At 37.2% G+C, this 16,250-nt stretch overlaps 3 protein-coding genes across 3 annotated transcripts; 1 reads left to right on the top strand and 2 right to left on the bottom strand.

Annotated features, from left to right (window-relative positions):
* Positions 1-1,942: 1,942 nt before the first annotated feature.
* On the bottom strand, positions 1,943-4,926 carry GCK72_020615 (uncharacterized protein; the record flags this gene model as incomplete). Its single annotated transcript, XM_003093110.2, has 6 exons — positions 1,943-2,190; positions 2,342-2,466; positions 2,516-2,643; positions 3,086-3,456; positions 3,546-3,657; positions 4,777-4,926. 6 exons carry the CDS (start codon positions 4,924-4,926, stop codon positions 1,943-1,945), a joined length of 1,134 nt encoding a protein of 377 aa, XP_003093158.2.
* A 5,655-nt stretch (positions 4,927-10,581) lies between these two features.
* Positions 10,582-12,970, top strand: GCK72_020614 (uncharacterized protein; the record flags this gene model as incomplete). Its single annotated transcript, XM_053733685.1, has 7 exons — positions 10,582-10,607; positions 10,752-10,953; positions 11,022-11,156; positions 11,802-11,896; positions 12,381-12,496; positions 12,562-12,713; positions 12,872-12,970. The coding sequence occupies 7 exons, from the start codon at positions 10,582-10,584 to the stop codon at positions 12,968-12,970; spliced, it is 825 nt and encodes a 274-aa protein (XP_053582598.1).
* A 1,398-nt stretch (positions 12,971-14,368) lies between these two features.
* On the bottom strand, positions 14,369-15,536 carry GCK72_020613 (uncharacterized protein; the record flags this gene model as incomplete). The annotated part of the gene is made up of 4 exons (XM_053733684.1): positions 14,369-14,577; positions 14,623-14,701; positions 14,973-15,312; positions 15,364-15,536. 4 exons carry the CDS (start codon positions 15,534-15,536, stop codon positions 14,369-14,371), a joined length of 801 nt encoding a protein of 266 aa, XP_053582597.1.
* Positions 15,537-16,250: the final 714 nt, after the last annotated feature.

Raw genomic sequence — 16,250 nt, 5'->3', positions numbered from 1 at the left:
GATAATACTATTAGATGAGAAATCCGGGGTCAAGAACTATAAACTAAATATTTGTGTTTGTAAAACAAGATCATGGAATGTTCTAGAATCGTCTGGTAGGTAAACTGGATTCTGATTGCAACGTCACATTCCATCACATTGTAAGCCGGCTACTGTAGTCATGGTTGTTGATGATTGATCGACAGGGTGAAAAAAGAAAATATAAGAAAATAAGCCTTGTAAACATGAACGGATAGTAAAATTATGGCTTAATCGTTGTGATTTTTGTTACACATTATTTTTTCTCTTATTCGCAGGGACGTTTTGAAACCGAAAAATCTGAAACCTGGAACAGATCTTTAAAATTCGACACATTTTTCTACGTGACGCCTATTTTTAGAATCTCCAAAAAACAACTGTTGAGCTGATCTGGTTCTTTCGGATTTTTTCCGTTTCATTTTTTTTCGAATCGACTCATATCCGCCCTTTTTCAGCCGAGATTATCTGCATACAGCATCATCACTACGTAGAAAATATACATCTTAAAAACTTTGATCTTCTGTTTAAAAAAAAGTTTTCGTTCTTGTTGATGACGGAAAATTTTGAGGCAGCGTTGCAAGTTTGAAGGGACTGAGACTCGAGACTATACAAGACCGTGGTGAGCCCCGATCCTAATCTAACCATACTTTATGCTCCCAGACTGTGATGAATCGTCCGAGAAACTTAATGAGTCCTTGACATTTCTTGCTGTTCATTCTCGTATAATCTGTATATCTGTCTGAAAGTCTCCACCAATTCAATTCACAGAACGATGATGTGTAATCTGCGAAAGTGCGTCTGCATTTATAGAAAATGGTCAGGTTGTTGTCGAAATCAGAATCTTAAATTTAGTTTTTTAGTCTGACTTGGAAAGGACTCGGAATCCGTTGAAAAAATGCAGCTTGGCTCGACGATAATTATCAGATTATCAGATATTCTAAAGGAGACACCAATGAACAAATAACTATTCGGTTACGGTGGGAGTACACACCAACTTTTGGATAGGAAAGTGTTCTCAGAAACCCCCTAGAAAAATGATTTTGTTGGGAAATATTGTGGTTTGTGCTGAACTTCATATTTTTATTGATAATCCTAACAGGTTTGGAAATGTGAAGCGGAGAGTAGCAGTGTATTATAGATTTGAAGGATCTTTTAGAAGTTTAACTAGGGAATGTTCCAGACGTATCTGAGGCTTTCAAATTTGCTTATATCCTATTAAGTACTTCATTTCCTGTGCAAAAATTACATTCTACGAGAGTCCGAAAATCAATTTTAGACCCAAATTTTTCAATTTTTTCGTGTAACGCCAATTTAGGTTAAAAAACACATTAGCAACGCTCTCTGATAAAAAAGTTTTCAGAAAAAAGATTGTATCACTTTCGTTTTTGACAGTTATGTAGACAGTTGTTATCATACTTTTTCTGAACGCTAATGTGTTTTTTTAACCTAAATTGGCGTTACACGGAAAAAATAGGAAAAATCGGGTCTAATATTGATTTTGAGTCTCTCGAAAAATGCACTTTTTGCACTGAAAACGGGTTAAAATGCATATATCTTGGTTCAGTGAACCGGTCTACAAAATTGGATTACATATTCGGAATTAGCGTGTTAAGAAGTACTTTTGAAACCTCAGGGTTGCAGTATTACTGTCATCTTAATTTTAATAGTTGACTGCTTTGAATCGTGTCTTGAGCATCACAAACGATGTTCAGCTATTCTATGGACTCAACTATGATCTCCGTTCAAAATGATTCGTGTGTCAGATCTCTGGCTATATGGATTTGAGAAAAAGTTTACAACAGAAATCAACAAATAAAATTTCTGCAAAATTTTGATTCTGGATAATATGTACATGTTACGTGCAATAATGAGTCAAACTTGAACGCGGGGGTTCAGAAAAAAATTTATTTTTATTAATATTATATCAACTGTGACAAACTTCAACAAACAGTTTTCTATATTCTGTTCCCGGCATGTACAATTGGAATAGAGTTGTCAGATAGTTCACGTCTTCTGCTTGCTTATTGATTACGTGAATGATCGAAAGGAGATCGGTGAATCGAGATGGGCCGGAGTGTTGATATGTGAGGAGACAGTACTTGAGAAGGGCGGAACTGTAGACTCGCTGACGAGCGGAGACCATTTTCTTGGCGTTAGAAGATAAGGAATGTGCTGAAAATGGAAACTTTCAACTTTTGATCTTCTGACTCTCAACGATACTCTAGTTGGCAGACACAATGATCAAGCTCGTTTTCTTAGATACGTGCAATTTCTTAATCCCCCCTTCTAAACATAAAATTCAAGACACAAACCACAAACTCACCTGGATAGCAAAAGAAGAGCATATTCAACAAGACGTGCTCCTCATTGGTGACTTTCAGATTCATCAAACGGACCACCAACCGGCTACGGATACCATCGAGAAACGCGTGCGAGAACATTGACATTCTGAAATTGGGGGTTACTAGAATATCGAGAAAAGTGGGTTGCCACCTACTTGTACATGAAATCCGGATAAACATCCTTTCCATCAGGAGTCATAACTCGGTCGATGTTAGCGGCAAGGGATCTCATGGCACTGGAGAGGAGCATTGATTTCAGAGCAAAGTTGCGGAGCAGGATGATCTGGAAGTAATGTATGCATATAAATGCTGAAAACCATACTTTGTGCGTAACTCGCTTGAAACGCAATGGGTATAGACCAAAAATATAACAAAATGTAGATCTCGGCGAGTTTTATGTCTGTGAGATACTACGGGGATGTGTCTCGGGAAGGGCTGGAATGGTTTTTTTTTGGCATTTTTCCCGGTCCGTGGTATATTAACAATCCGCCATTCGGCCCGTAGTATCTCACAGACATAAAACTCGCCGAGATCTACATTTTGTTATATTTTTCAGCTCATAATATTGAGTTTCAAGTGTGTTACACCCCGACCCGTTTCGGCCCTGTTTGCAAGTATGTGTTACTGTAGGTCTGGCTTTACTACAGTAGGCTCAGGCTGACCTAAAATCCACCTCAAACTCAAGATAGTATGCTGAAAACTGTTCTCTATTCTTCTCGTCTTACCTTATCGTCACTACCTATATTCTCCATAAAATCCAGACTCATAAACATCTCCACCGAAGCATAAATCGCTAGAAAACTCCATTCATGAAGCTGTATCACTTGTCCCTCCTTCTTCAAAGCCATCCTCGATCCCTTACTCCTCGTCACCATTTCTTTCAGCGTTGTATCTTCCGACGTGTAATAGTTGAATATTTTGTGACGTCTTCTGGAGTCAAGGAATAGAAGATTCCCGATAACCGATGTGATCTCATCATCTATCCTCGACGAAATTATCAGCTCTAGTTCAGGCTTCCCCGGTTGGATATACTTCATCCCTACATCAAGGCAACGTTGATACCGACACGACCTGCAGCGTGGAGCATTCTTTCTCACTGGAATAAGGGGGTACTGTAGGTCAAAAGTCTTTGATTTTTCGCACCCAAATGTGTGAAAAAGGGAAGCGAAAAAGGTCAGTGTTTACCATCAACAAACTCGTGTCCGTCGTAACATTTGTTCCAATATTTACACGTGTATGTGATTCGATCCACTTCAACTCGTCGGAAAAACATTTTGCACGCATTGCAGGAGAGGACCTGCAATAGAAAACACAAACTACACGTTTTTAACTATTCTTGGGCATATTTATGCGGGAAGTAAGATGACACCCGGATTTTTATATAAGTCTCCTCTATTCTGCGTCACGGACCAACTAGACTATATTCCGGGAGGTCTGTAGTTGCTGGTCATCGGCTTACTGGGTACTTAGGATGGTTTTAAAGAGGAATAATATAGGGAAAACTTAATAGGAGTGAATTTTTATCCCAATAGGAAGGATTTTGGGAAGCAAATAACATCGCACATCAAGCACATCCCCGGGAGAATACATGTGAAGGGACCGAAACTCGATTGTTAAAATTTTTTGTTTGAAGATTATCCAAACTTTTTAAATTCAATAACTCAGAAATCCCTTATACCACAGCTCTTCCAAATTTTTGTGCTTGAAGTCAACCCACGTATTCTGACTCAAGTTAAACCTGCAATTACATTTGATCTACGTGCCCATTATTCTCGTTTTGAATGGATATGGCGAAAACGGATTTGAGGCATTTAGAGGGAAAGAGCAATTGAGTCATTTTAAAATGATGTCAGATGAACTTGGGATTACGGAATTCCGGATTTTGAAAGAAAGTCCAAAAAGTTTCCAGATCTTATTTCAAATTATTGAATTTGACGGCATGCGGTTATTCTAAGGTTCTTAATTCATGCGGATACCGTCATACTGTACGAAAAAAAAACACCTAGGTCCAAACTTGTCTCGGTCCGGCCCGGGCCGGGGTTTGAATTAAATTTTTTTAAATTTCGAATTTTTGACGATACTTCAGAATTCAACCAAAAGGTAGTTCATTAAAAAAAAAGGATTTTTAGAATGTAAAATCTTTTGAAAATCAAAAAAATTTGGTCAAAAAATAAGTACCTTTTCTTGAAGCCGGGCCTGGCCGATTTTGACAAGTTTGCCTACATTTTTGTAGTTGACTATTTTCCTGTGAGTGCATCCCCTATGTCCCTTTTAATAAACAATACCCAACTCCCTCCCTCCCTTTGTTAGGTCACACTTTTCTGGGACATACTTGTTAAGGGAGCGCTTGCATGAAAAATTCTAGAAACCGTACTCCTAGCTAGAAGACTTCCCCCTAACTGTAACCCCAACTCACCCCATAATTGTAACAGAACGCCGGTCTTCCACAAACCGCGCATCTTTCCATCAAACTGACCACACCACTGCTGTTCGGTTCCTCGGCCACCACCAAATCCACCGGTAAATAGTCAGAATTATAGGAATCCGGAGAAGAGTCTCCCGACATTTTTTCCAGATGAAGATCGAAATGAACTTCAGAAGACGTGGTGATGAATAAGTAGATAGAAAAAGCTAGACAAAAAAGGGGAGGGATAAGCAGAGAGATCAAACAAGCAAATGTGCTCAGAGGTGTGATATAAATATAGACGCCCGCTTCTGATTTATGAATTAGAAAATGTGAGAAGAAGAAGAAAAAGAGCAGTTGAACTCTCTCTCTCCAATGAAACAAGATTCAGTGTAGTTTAAAAAAGGGGGTAATATGAGAGGGAAGAAGAAAGAGTAAAAGATCGAAAATGGCGGCGCTGCGCAATGAATAGGGAGAGACTATTTACGTGCAGGTCTGAGCTCGTTTGTGCTCAAATGTTCAGAGATCATTTTGTTGGTGTTGGAAGGAAGGAAGAGAATAAATAATAATACTAAAATCTAGTTAAGCTGATTTTTTGAACTTGAGAGTCATAGGTTTCGTGTTTTGGAATTGGTAAAAAAGAAAGAAAATGTTAAAGTGATATGGGTAGATTTTGAAAACTGTAAAAACGTTTCACTATGGCCCGGGAAGGCTCGAAGCCCGGTTTCAAAATTTTGTCATTTTTTCCATTTTTCATCGAAAGTCTGAACATTTTTGATAATTTTTGATAATTTCTTCCAATTCTACACAGGTAAAGTGCGCTTCAACCGTATGCGGATGGACCAGGTTTCTGGTCCGTAACTGATCCGTTACGGCTATTTTCACGACTGGTCAGTCGCGTACGGTCCGTTTCCAAAAATCGCGAACGGATAGAATACGGCTCTGCACTTTAGCGTGGAAAAGCAATTGACTCGCGCGCGGTTGGAATACGGATTCGCGTACGGATCCGTTACCGATGGCTGAGGTCTGAGGGACTAAAGACTGCACCCTCTTCCATCTATTTTTTTCTTGCTGAATTATTTATTTTTCTTGTTTTTTTTCTAATTTTGAGCTTTTTTCATTCGCGATCGTTCAAAATCTTGCTTTAAAAAATTTTACTCGCATGAGGATTGCATCGGAAGCCGTCGATACATTTGACTTTCCATGGAATTATCCTAAATTTATTACTTTTCAGCAAATGATTAATAGCGACAGAAGGAAAAGATGGACGTTCGGGCCTCCGCCAGCTGCATAAAATGGATAAACGACTAACAATGGAAGTAAGTATCGCCAATACAAAATAATATTTTAATCAAATTTTTTCAGAATTTCGGCAGTTAACGAGGGAAATGGTGCAGAGTTCAAATGGAACAATACGGTAAAAGGAGCTACAAAATTGTACCGTACTCTCAATATTCCGATTTTAGGGGTACAAGAACGGTCAAATCAGAAGTCATCCGCCGTCTCCGTCCCAGATTCGAACTTAATTTTGTGAACCTAATTATCCCATTTTTTGTGATTTTTATGTATTTATTTATGTATTAATTATGTATTTATGTATCAAATGTTATCTTTTTCAGAATAAACAAAATGAAATATGCATTTTGTATGGTTTGACTGGAAAAACGGGGGTTTTGTAGTAAATGATAACAAAAATTGAAGGGAGGAAGCGCTCGCCGTTACATTCAAACCGTTCGCGAACCGATCCGTTACTGATCGCATACGGACCCACATATGATTCCTATGCGGACCGCGCGCGACTTGCGGTGCATCCGTAACGGGTCGTTCGCGACTCACCTGTGTATATGATAGTCCCGAATGTGACTTTTTCGCGCAGAAAAAATCACAAATTTTCAAAAAAATTAGATTTTTGAGTTTTGGCTCCAATTACCCAAAACTAGCAGAATTCAATTTTTATCTATTTTTTGAGTAAAAAAAAACAAAAATAGGTATTTAATTTAAAAAGTCAAATTCGAAAAAAGTACATTCCGAAAATACTGTTTCTACATCATTCTTTTTTATCTACATTTAGATCAAAATCTCGGGTTTACCAATTAGAGGTTTGATCTTCCTGTCGCAGGCAAATGTGTGAAATGTGCTATGTTCTAACAGGTGGGCAAACATTAAAGCCATCGGAAGCTTGAACTACGGTAGCTAGAAAACACTTTTTGGGGAAAAGCACAGACATCAACATCCAAAAGGCTGCGAATTTCAATTGATATTTATACCTAATGTCCAGTCTGCAAAAGTCACAGTGCTCCAGATCTCGCACGTAGATAGTCTAGCACTTTTCACAGAAATTGTGTTATTCACCCGGTAATTCCAAAAAAAGAAGCAAGAAATAGAAATAAAACATTGGTCATATTCGAGGAATTCAAGTTCCAAACGGGGAGAGCAGAGCACAGAGTGGTGTCTGCAACACATTAGTCATTGCGCATGGAAGTTCATTGGAGTCAAATTTCAACTATGAATAGAGTGAAGAGTCGGAAGCAAAAAATGTGCTGGAAGTTTCCTCATGTTAGTCATTGATGCGATTTTTTGAACAATGAGGATTTGGAGATCTGATAATTTCTGATATCCGCCTTTGATACGATGTTTGATGAATCAAGTTGGTTCTTTATCTAAAATAGGATATTTGCGTATTCAAGATCCCCTGGAGTAGTTGTGGACCAAGAAGAAGTTTGCTGAAATGTGCTCAAACGCTTTAGTAAGACAATTTTATGAAGTCGGGTAGCAATAAAATTTTTTTGATAGGACTCCGACACCTGCAATTCCTACTTTCATCTTCAGGTCCCTCAATATTCACCATTTCTTAATTCACCAAGCTTCCTCACATATTCTTGACCGGTCTCTAATTTTAAGACCCTGCTCGGATTAGTGTTGAAGAAGAACATACAGTACAGTGCAGTAAGATATACAATTCGGCCTTTTACAGTTGAAAAACGAGAAGCTTTGAGAGGGTGTTACGGTATCACGGATTGTCCCACAAAGTAAATTATGCATAAACCATACAGAACAAAGGTAGAGCTTCATTTTTGTAGTTGACAACTTTTTTGTACTGGCACTCCCTGAGTTATGGTCATTTTAAGAATACAGTTCAAAAATCACTCTATTTTCCACTGAAGTGAGACAAAATTTTGAAGTTAGGCATGATTATAATCATTCGACGCGTCTGGACATGCTGATTTTGAAAATCTGAGTTTTATGGGTCTTGACACAAAATTCAGTGGGTTACGGTAGTTTTAGTAAAAATGAGTTTTCGAAAATATTCAGATATTTCATAGCTTTGCCAATTTTCAACCGATTTTTGGGATTTTTCGCTCAAAAAACGTGGAATTTTTTTAAAAATAAATTCAAAATTTGAAAAGAATCAACTAACTTGCGGAGTCTTACAACAAAATCAATTAGGTACGGCAGATTTTCTGGAAAAAAAACTCCAAAAAAAAATTTCAAACAAACAATATGCAAAATACTGGAGGTGTCCCGGAAGAACTGAGAGATTTGAAGTCGTGGTGCAGTCTGGTGTGCTGGTGGATATTTGTGACGTGAATTTTGATTCAAAATTGATTGTGAACTACAAAACTTAATTTATAACTTTGATCAATTCCTCCAGACTAGAATCTAGCTATCAGACCAATACGTTCACAAAGATCTCCACCAAGTCTTCTCCATTCAACTTTCGAAAAAATTGTCTTCTGACTTCTGATCCCTGATGACAGAATCTCTGGCACAGGCCACCAGTTCATTCCATCCAAAGCAAACCTTACACATTCAGTAGTGGAAGTAATCTATCAAGCTCCGCCCACTGTGCTTACTAACCGCCGTGACAAATGACAGAAGAAGAATAGATTCGTCGAATTAAATGACAATTGACAAAACGGGTGAGTGACGAGAGAGTATGGGGAAGGGGGGAGACGCTGGTGGAGAGATGAAATCTGTCGATTAGTACAACCTGAATAAAATGGAGACTAGAAACATCACGTCCATTTCTGCAGAAAGATTTTCTCGATTCATTATAATTTATAAACTTTTAGATTTTTTAAAAATTGAATCTGTCAAAAATTGACTACTAATCTTTTTTCCCGTTTTCTGGTGTCTCATCTCGATTTAATTAGAATTTAAAAAACATTAATAATTTTTGAGCTGAATTTCATCGAAAACGAACAAAGTGCAATTATTTCTCGCTAAAAATTCAAAAAATTCCGTGAGTTCTTAATGAAAAACAATTAAAAACGTAAACAAATTTACAAATTTCCAGATTTTCATTCAAACCTTTTCGTTGTAAGACCTAAATCTTTGAAGATACCGTGTTTCAGTCAGTTTCAGTCAGGCAAGACGCATAAAACTGATATTTTTGGAATCAGTGAGGCGAGACGGTTCGAATGAGTATAAGCATGATCAGTGTTAGTCAGATTTGAGTTTTTGATCATTTTCGTGGTGAGACCCACACTGCCGTAACTACGTCAAATTTAATCCGAAACTTTTGAAAATTATCAATCTAGAATCAGAGAATCAAAAGCTTCCGTTAGAGCATAAGGTACGTGGTATGCCGGAACCATGTTGCGTATTTTCGAATGCGGACGTTCAACCTGATGAACACTTTCTTCATGTCCGCTTTGCCTAGTGGCTGGAATTTTGAAATTTATCTCTTTTACATCAAAAATTCTACAAATTCTGCAAATTTTAAACCAAAAATCATTACGAACAGCCAAAAACTCACCGGGCTCCAGAATTTCGAAAATTTTCGAAAATCTGGAATTCACTAAAACTACCGTAGCTCTGTGATTTTCGTGTCAAGCCCCTTGGAGCATATATTTTAGACCGTTTAATCCAATACGAGACTTATAGGAAAAGAGACGTAGAGATATCATTTTTCTATCACCATCATCAGGGAGATCGCCACTTCACGACCATCAGACATTCCTTGTCTGTGCGATAATGTCTTTTTCCGGTTATTGATAGATCTTTGAGATCTTTGTTGTCACGCACGGTAAACTTTTCAAACTAAGTGATCTAGACGATGATCACTATAGTTCATTTTTTCAGGAAAGATAGAAGTCTCCCCAAAAATTTCCACATTTTCCAGTAGGCAGCATATCCCTGAGTATGTTCTAGTCTTGCGTTTAGAAAAGTTTAAAATGAGAACGAAAACTTTTTTTGAAAAAAGGTCAGTAAGAGTGTCCTAAGGATATATTATTGGTGTCATGTTACCTAAGGAGAGGGAGATAGATGGAGAGACGGCAGCAATCTGTGTACTTTGTCTGTCTGCTTTATTTTCTTGTTCTATTAATTTTTCTCATTTTTAAAGAATAAAATAGAAACAAATTATACCATTAGGAAGCACAGATTTCTTACTGGGGATTGATTCAGGGAGTTTACCAGTGTGTCCATTCAGTGTTTTGTACTTTAATATATAATTACAAAGTACACTGTCTACCCCTCCTCTCCGTTCCCTTATCTGATCACTGACCTTTTCCGTGGACTTGCCCTTATTGTATAGATCATTGCTGTAGTTTGTAGTACAAAAGTTGGAAATTCTAGCTACGTTTTCAGCCGGGTTTTCCCCTTCTTTTGAATTTTACATTCCAAATTTAACAATTTCTTTTCAGATCTCACCACCATACTCATTTCTACCCAATGAACCCCGAAAGACAGTGTCAAATATGTGCCAAGCCGTCCAACGGAATGCATTTTGGCGCGATGACCTGTCGCGCCTGTGCCGCGTTTTTTAGAAGAGCTGTCGTGCTGAAACTAGAGTATAACTGTAAGTAGAGAAAGATGTGTCTGTTGGAGGGGAATGGGAGGTGAGTCATTCTCCGGAAATTTTTTTTCGAAAACTTTCGAAAACTTTCGAAATTCCATTATTTCCTTAATCTCCAACCAATTTCAGAAAATTTTAGCTCAAAAAACGCGAAATTTTTTCTTCTAATTGTAAAAAATATGTGCAGATCAATATGTCGATGGTGTCGTTTCGAAAAATGCAAAGAAATCGGTATGGATCCGGAAAAGGTGATACTTGACTATGACCCCACAACTTCTCAAAAAGTGCCGACGATGCCAAAAATGGATCCGAAACTTCTGGAAGAGCAGAGCTCTGAGCCGGAAAAGAGCAAAGAGAAGATGATGATAAAAATTGATTTTTCGGAATTGGTCGAAAAGATTGAGGAGATTTTTGAGGTGAAAATAAATTAATAAATTGGACTCGAATCGATTTCCAGACCAAAAAAGAGACATCAGAAGAGGAAGAAGATGGTCAGGGTTCTTTTGATTCTGTCTATCTGAATGATCTACAACATTTGACCAAAGGATTACAAGAGTTTCGTGCACCGATATGGTCGAAAGAGGAGATTCAGGTATCGTATTTATTTTTTTGTTTTGCAGAAATCTTTTTCGTGTTCTTCGCGGCCTGAAACTTTTTTTCCGAAATGACCAAACAATTTCCTAGCTTTTGAGCCTGAAATCAGATCGCTAGACCAAAAACTAATAAAGTTAGAGATTTTCGAAACATTTCGAAATCTGAACTTCATAAAAACTACTGTATCTCGGTCAGTTTCGCAGCAAGATCCTTGAGACTTAATTTTTCGGAATGAGCGAGACAAGGCGGTTCGAGTGAGTACAATCATTATCAGGTTTAGTCAGATTTTAGTTTTTGGTTATTTTCGTGGTGGGACCCACACTACCGTAACTCCGTCAAATTTGACCCGAGCTTCTTGAAATTGAAATTTCACTCGACCACCAATTCTGTAACTCGGTATGTTTTCGTCTTTTTGCCGCATTTCAAAAATACGCAAAATGGTTCTCACATGCCACGTATATAATGGAGAACCTTCCGATGAATCAAAAATTTCAATTATATCGAACTTCGTGGAATTCTATAAGAATGTTTGAGCGGATAGCGATGACTTGGAAACACTACGGACAAGAAATGTTCGAGAGGAATGTGAGTGGACATCCGGACATCCGGACGTCCCATAAGACACACAGACAGACTATTTCAGTTCATATTGGTTAGTGATGACACTGTGATGATGGTGGATACGAGTTTGGTTCATATCGAGGAGATCACCGAGCTGACTGATGATTATTTTCGGAAGTGAATATTTTTAAGTGAATATTTGGAAAAATTCACAAATTTTGGGCCTAAAACCAACAGAATCCGACGAAAACTGAGAAAGTGAAAGAGTTTCGAAACATTTCGAAAATCTGAAATTTACATATACTACCGTAAATCACTCAATTTCGATGTGGGACCTATGAAACTTTGAGTTTCAGAATCAGCGTGTCGGGTCTCACCACGAAAACCCAAACTTGTATTTTCAGCCAAATCTAGGCATGATTATACTCATTCGAACCGTCTTGACAGGCTGATTTCAAAAATGTAAATTTCATGAGTCTCACCACGAAAACCAGCGGATTACGGTAGTATCAATTTTTTCTTCAAAAACTAAAAATCCTCGTAACTTTTTGAATTTTTATGGATTTTTGCTGATTTTTAGCTTATAAACTTTGAATTTTTTGGACGTTCTACTAAATTTATTTTTGTTTTTAAAATAATTAAAAAATTATTTCATTTCCAGACTCTTCCATCCATTTCTCAACAAGTACATCGAAGAAGTCGCCCGCCCCCTATCCGAACTCGATTTGACCGAAGAGGAAGTCGTTTTTTGCATGATTAACATTCTAGGATTTGACGGTAAGTGAATTTTGGGTTACTGTATTCGCGGAAATTACTGTATCCTCAGAAAATTCTTGTTTTAGTGACCGATTTGACTCCGGAGACGCTGGAAATCCTGCACAAATTCAAGGAGAAAATTTCTGATCAAATGCATAATTATTACATGAATTCGACGAATTTCAAGATGTATTCACATCGGATAATCAAATTGATGAAGCTGGTTAATACTATGACGGTAGGTCTGATAAAAAACATTTTCAGATTTTTTTTTGAATATTTTGACCGTCTTAAAACTGAGCTCTATATTTTTAGACTTTTTAGTTTATCCAGCTTATCTGATTCATTTGAAAACACGCTGAAACTTTTCAAAAACCAAAACAATTATTTTTCCAGGCAATCGCTCGAGAAAAGGCAAAAATCAAGGAGATCATTTGGATATTCGACATTTACAAAGCGGAAATATCAGATCCCTACTTTTTTCAAATGTTTTAATATTAGGTTGGCAAGAAAGTTTTTGTGCATGATTCAAGTTATTTTTACTCAAACAGGAAGCATACCAAATACCAAACATAGTAACCATCTTAGTCCACAACTGTCTCCAATTTACTGGATATGTTCCCGATACCGTCCTGGCAGAGCTCCGGTTGTTTCGAGGCAAAATAGGCTTCCACCCATTTTTCGACTTGACTTCAAGTATCGAAGTCCTGTTCAGCGGCAGAGCGCTGAATTACCCCGAACTTATAGTAATTCGTTAGAAGAAGGTCCGAGCTCTAATTTGCTTGATTAAAAACTATTTTCCAATATTAGGTGAGAAAATATTTTGTCGGGTATGCAACTAGCGGATATGCGACATTATGGAGGTGGCAGACTTTTTGACCGTGTGGAGCTGAAGACTCACGTATAGTTTTGATTTTTTGCACACAAAAAGAACAGAAGTAGAAGATTATTGTTTCACATTTTCCAATCATATACGTTGTTTTGGGTCCTCCACATTAGGGTCATTATTTTCTTTGAGTATGATTCCCTTTTGATGATGTCTACCAGCGTTTGATCAACGCCAAGTCGGTGGGTTTCCCTGGGGTAGTTTGTGTGCAATACCCACTCTCTATCAGTGATACCCAATTGGTTAGGTCGATTGAAGTTTGAAAGAGGAGAGAGAATTCGAAGCCGCAGGTCTACCCTTCACTGAACGCGGATCTAGGCCAAAATATGACTTTTCAATGTTTCTTTTTTTATTCTTGCCGACACATTTCAAAAAGTTTCCGATTGTGTTATAAGTAGTAGTGATTATCATTGATAATTCACAGGAAGATTGAGATAAAAACTCTCCTTCTACAGCTCACAGCATGTACAAATCCTATTCATATGCACTTTTAGTACGTGGTACTTCGACCACAGAAAAATCGCATTTCTCAAAGTTGGAAACTTCATTACTCATAGTGTGCCAAAAGAAGAATTCATCCTTGTAAACTTTTCCTGTTGGTTGCACAAATTTAGAAATTTTGGTATTAGATGGAAAGCGGAAATAAAAATATTGCTGTAAGAGTTGTCGGTCAAGAATAAAGATAGGCATGACTCTTGCAGAAGAGAAGTGTCGGGGGTAATTTCTGACTGCTATCAGAATCACAGAGAGTTTATCTAACGAATGGTATGCGTAGTTGGTTTTGATTCTTGTAATTTATCTGACAGCATTCAAAACAAAACATGCACAAAAAGTTTCTTGCCAACCTAATAAATTGTTTTTTTTTAGTATTTTCATGCTTTTCATGTTTCTCATTTTTCGACACGGGGTCTGAAGGTGAGTACTGAAAGTAAAATTTATTAATTTCACGTTAAGAACGGAAAACAATTCCAGACAAATAATTGTTTCAACGACAATGAAAAACATTGTTAACTAATAAGTATTGATCTTCTATGTCCACTCAGAACAACAATTGTTCCGTCGGTATGCACTGAATTCTTATTCGATTCTTTTGGAGTGTGTCCACAGCAAATTATTTTAAGTATTGCTTCTCGGTACGGCGTGTGAACAGATAACATGACGATACCTGACATCAATCCGTGAATAGCGATAATATTCAGAAATATGTTATTGAGTGCTGGAAAAATATAATGAATATCTGGGGATTTTATATATTACTCACATTGATCAAAATGAGATGCTACAAAAGCAAATACAATATAACAGATCGGTCCTATAATTAAAGCCACTGGAGTAAAAATCTGAATTGATAGCGCTATAAAAAAATGGAGTTGGAGATTATAAGTCTTCTGTGATTTTGCTTTTTTACTTGACAGATATAGAATTATTCTAACAAAAAAATAGATACACTGGCCACAAATTGTGACTGCAGCAAAAGAAATAATGGATGAGAGTAAAGTGACATCCGTGGCATAAACGAAAAAGTCTGGATGGTCGAGTATATATTGTGGGACACATGGTAGAATCTGAAATTATCTATAGTCCAACAATTCATCATTCTGACAATATTACCTCTCTGACATAAGCCTTCCCGATACTTTGTTCCGGTGGTGTGAAAGTGATTGGTAGAATACATACAAATGCGAAAATATAATTGCCAACAATATACCATAGTCGTCTCTTTTCATGTATCAAGCTTGAGCGTTTCCCTCTAACAACGGCAGTGAAACGATTTTCAAAAAAGCTGAGAACTGAGGTTCCAGCAAGACAAAGTCCACTGATGTACAGATATGCCTGCCATTTCACAGGTATTCCGAAGTAAGTGTATAGTCCTTGTGAATGACCAGCAGCTGCGGGAAGAAGAAAGTATTGAGTTGATAGAGCGCTGATAAACAAATCCAGGTAAGCTCCGCTGAAATTGTAATTAGGTCAGTTAGGTCTTACCAATTCAAAATCAACTAACCAAAAATGCATCAACAGCATCATTCCTTTCACCGAGCTCATTCTTGAAGGCGTTTTGAACAGAACTATATAAGCAGCTAGAGTGTGGACGGGTAGCTCAATGATAGCTAATTTGTGAAGAATTGACGGTGCAAAGTCCTCTGATTCGTAAGAAGAATTTCTCCAAATACACATACGCAACTGAACTGGTAAGCAATATAGTTTTTGAACAGGATGAAGTGTTTCCTTTCAACTAGTTCCACCTGCGTATAGAAATAGTCGCAGTTACTACGTGAGACATTAAGTTGACATGAAAATAGCTAAAGTTCAAAGCAGTGCGTAAAATAGAGAGACATGTGTTTCTCAAAAATTAATTTTTTTTTAAGTGATCGACAAAAATACTTGAGTCGGTTTTAGAATTGGGTACATTATTTGTTTGCAGTATGCTTTTTGATTCACCATGTTGAAGTGCTACTCATTTTTTGGATAATGATATGGTTGAAGTAATCTGAGTTTTCTATCACGCTGCTTTATTTTCTGCATATATTTTCATTTATTAAGTAGTTTTGTGAACAATTAAATTCATAGAATATGTAATTGTATCGTATCGCTAGAATCAGTTTTTGGCACTATGTCCCCCAAGATTAACGAATGTGTGTAGCCTGAACTTTGAACAAATGCAAAAATTTATCAGCTAAACTCTTCGTTTTTAAGCTTTTGATTTTTGGTGATTCTATAATAATCCCACAAGTCGAAAAGACCAACTACTATTTATAATTTTTATTAAATAAAATTGAAGACCTTGATTCTTTTACTCAGTTTTGGGCTCTTCGAGAAAAAATTTCACAAAAGTTACAGCAAACAGCATAATGGCAAAATGTGCAATTATAGAAAGAAGAAGAAAATATG

Source organism: Caenorhabditis remanei, chromosome V (assembly GCF_010183535.1).
Source record: "Caenorhabditis remanei strain PX506 chromosome V, whole genome shotgun sequence".
Lineage (NCBI taxonomy): Eukaryota > Metazoa > Nematoda > Chromadorea > Rhabditida > Rhabditidae > Caenorhabditis > Caenorhabditis remanei.
This window is presented reverse-complemented; position numbering and strand designations above follow the sequence as displayed.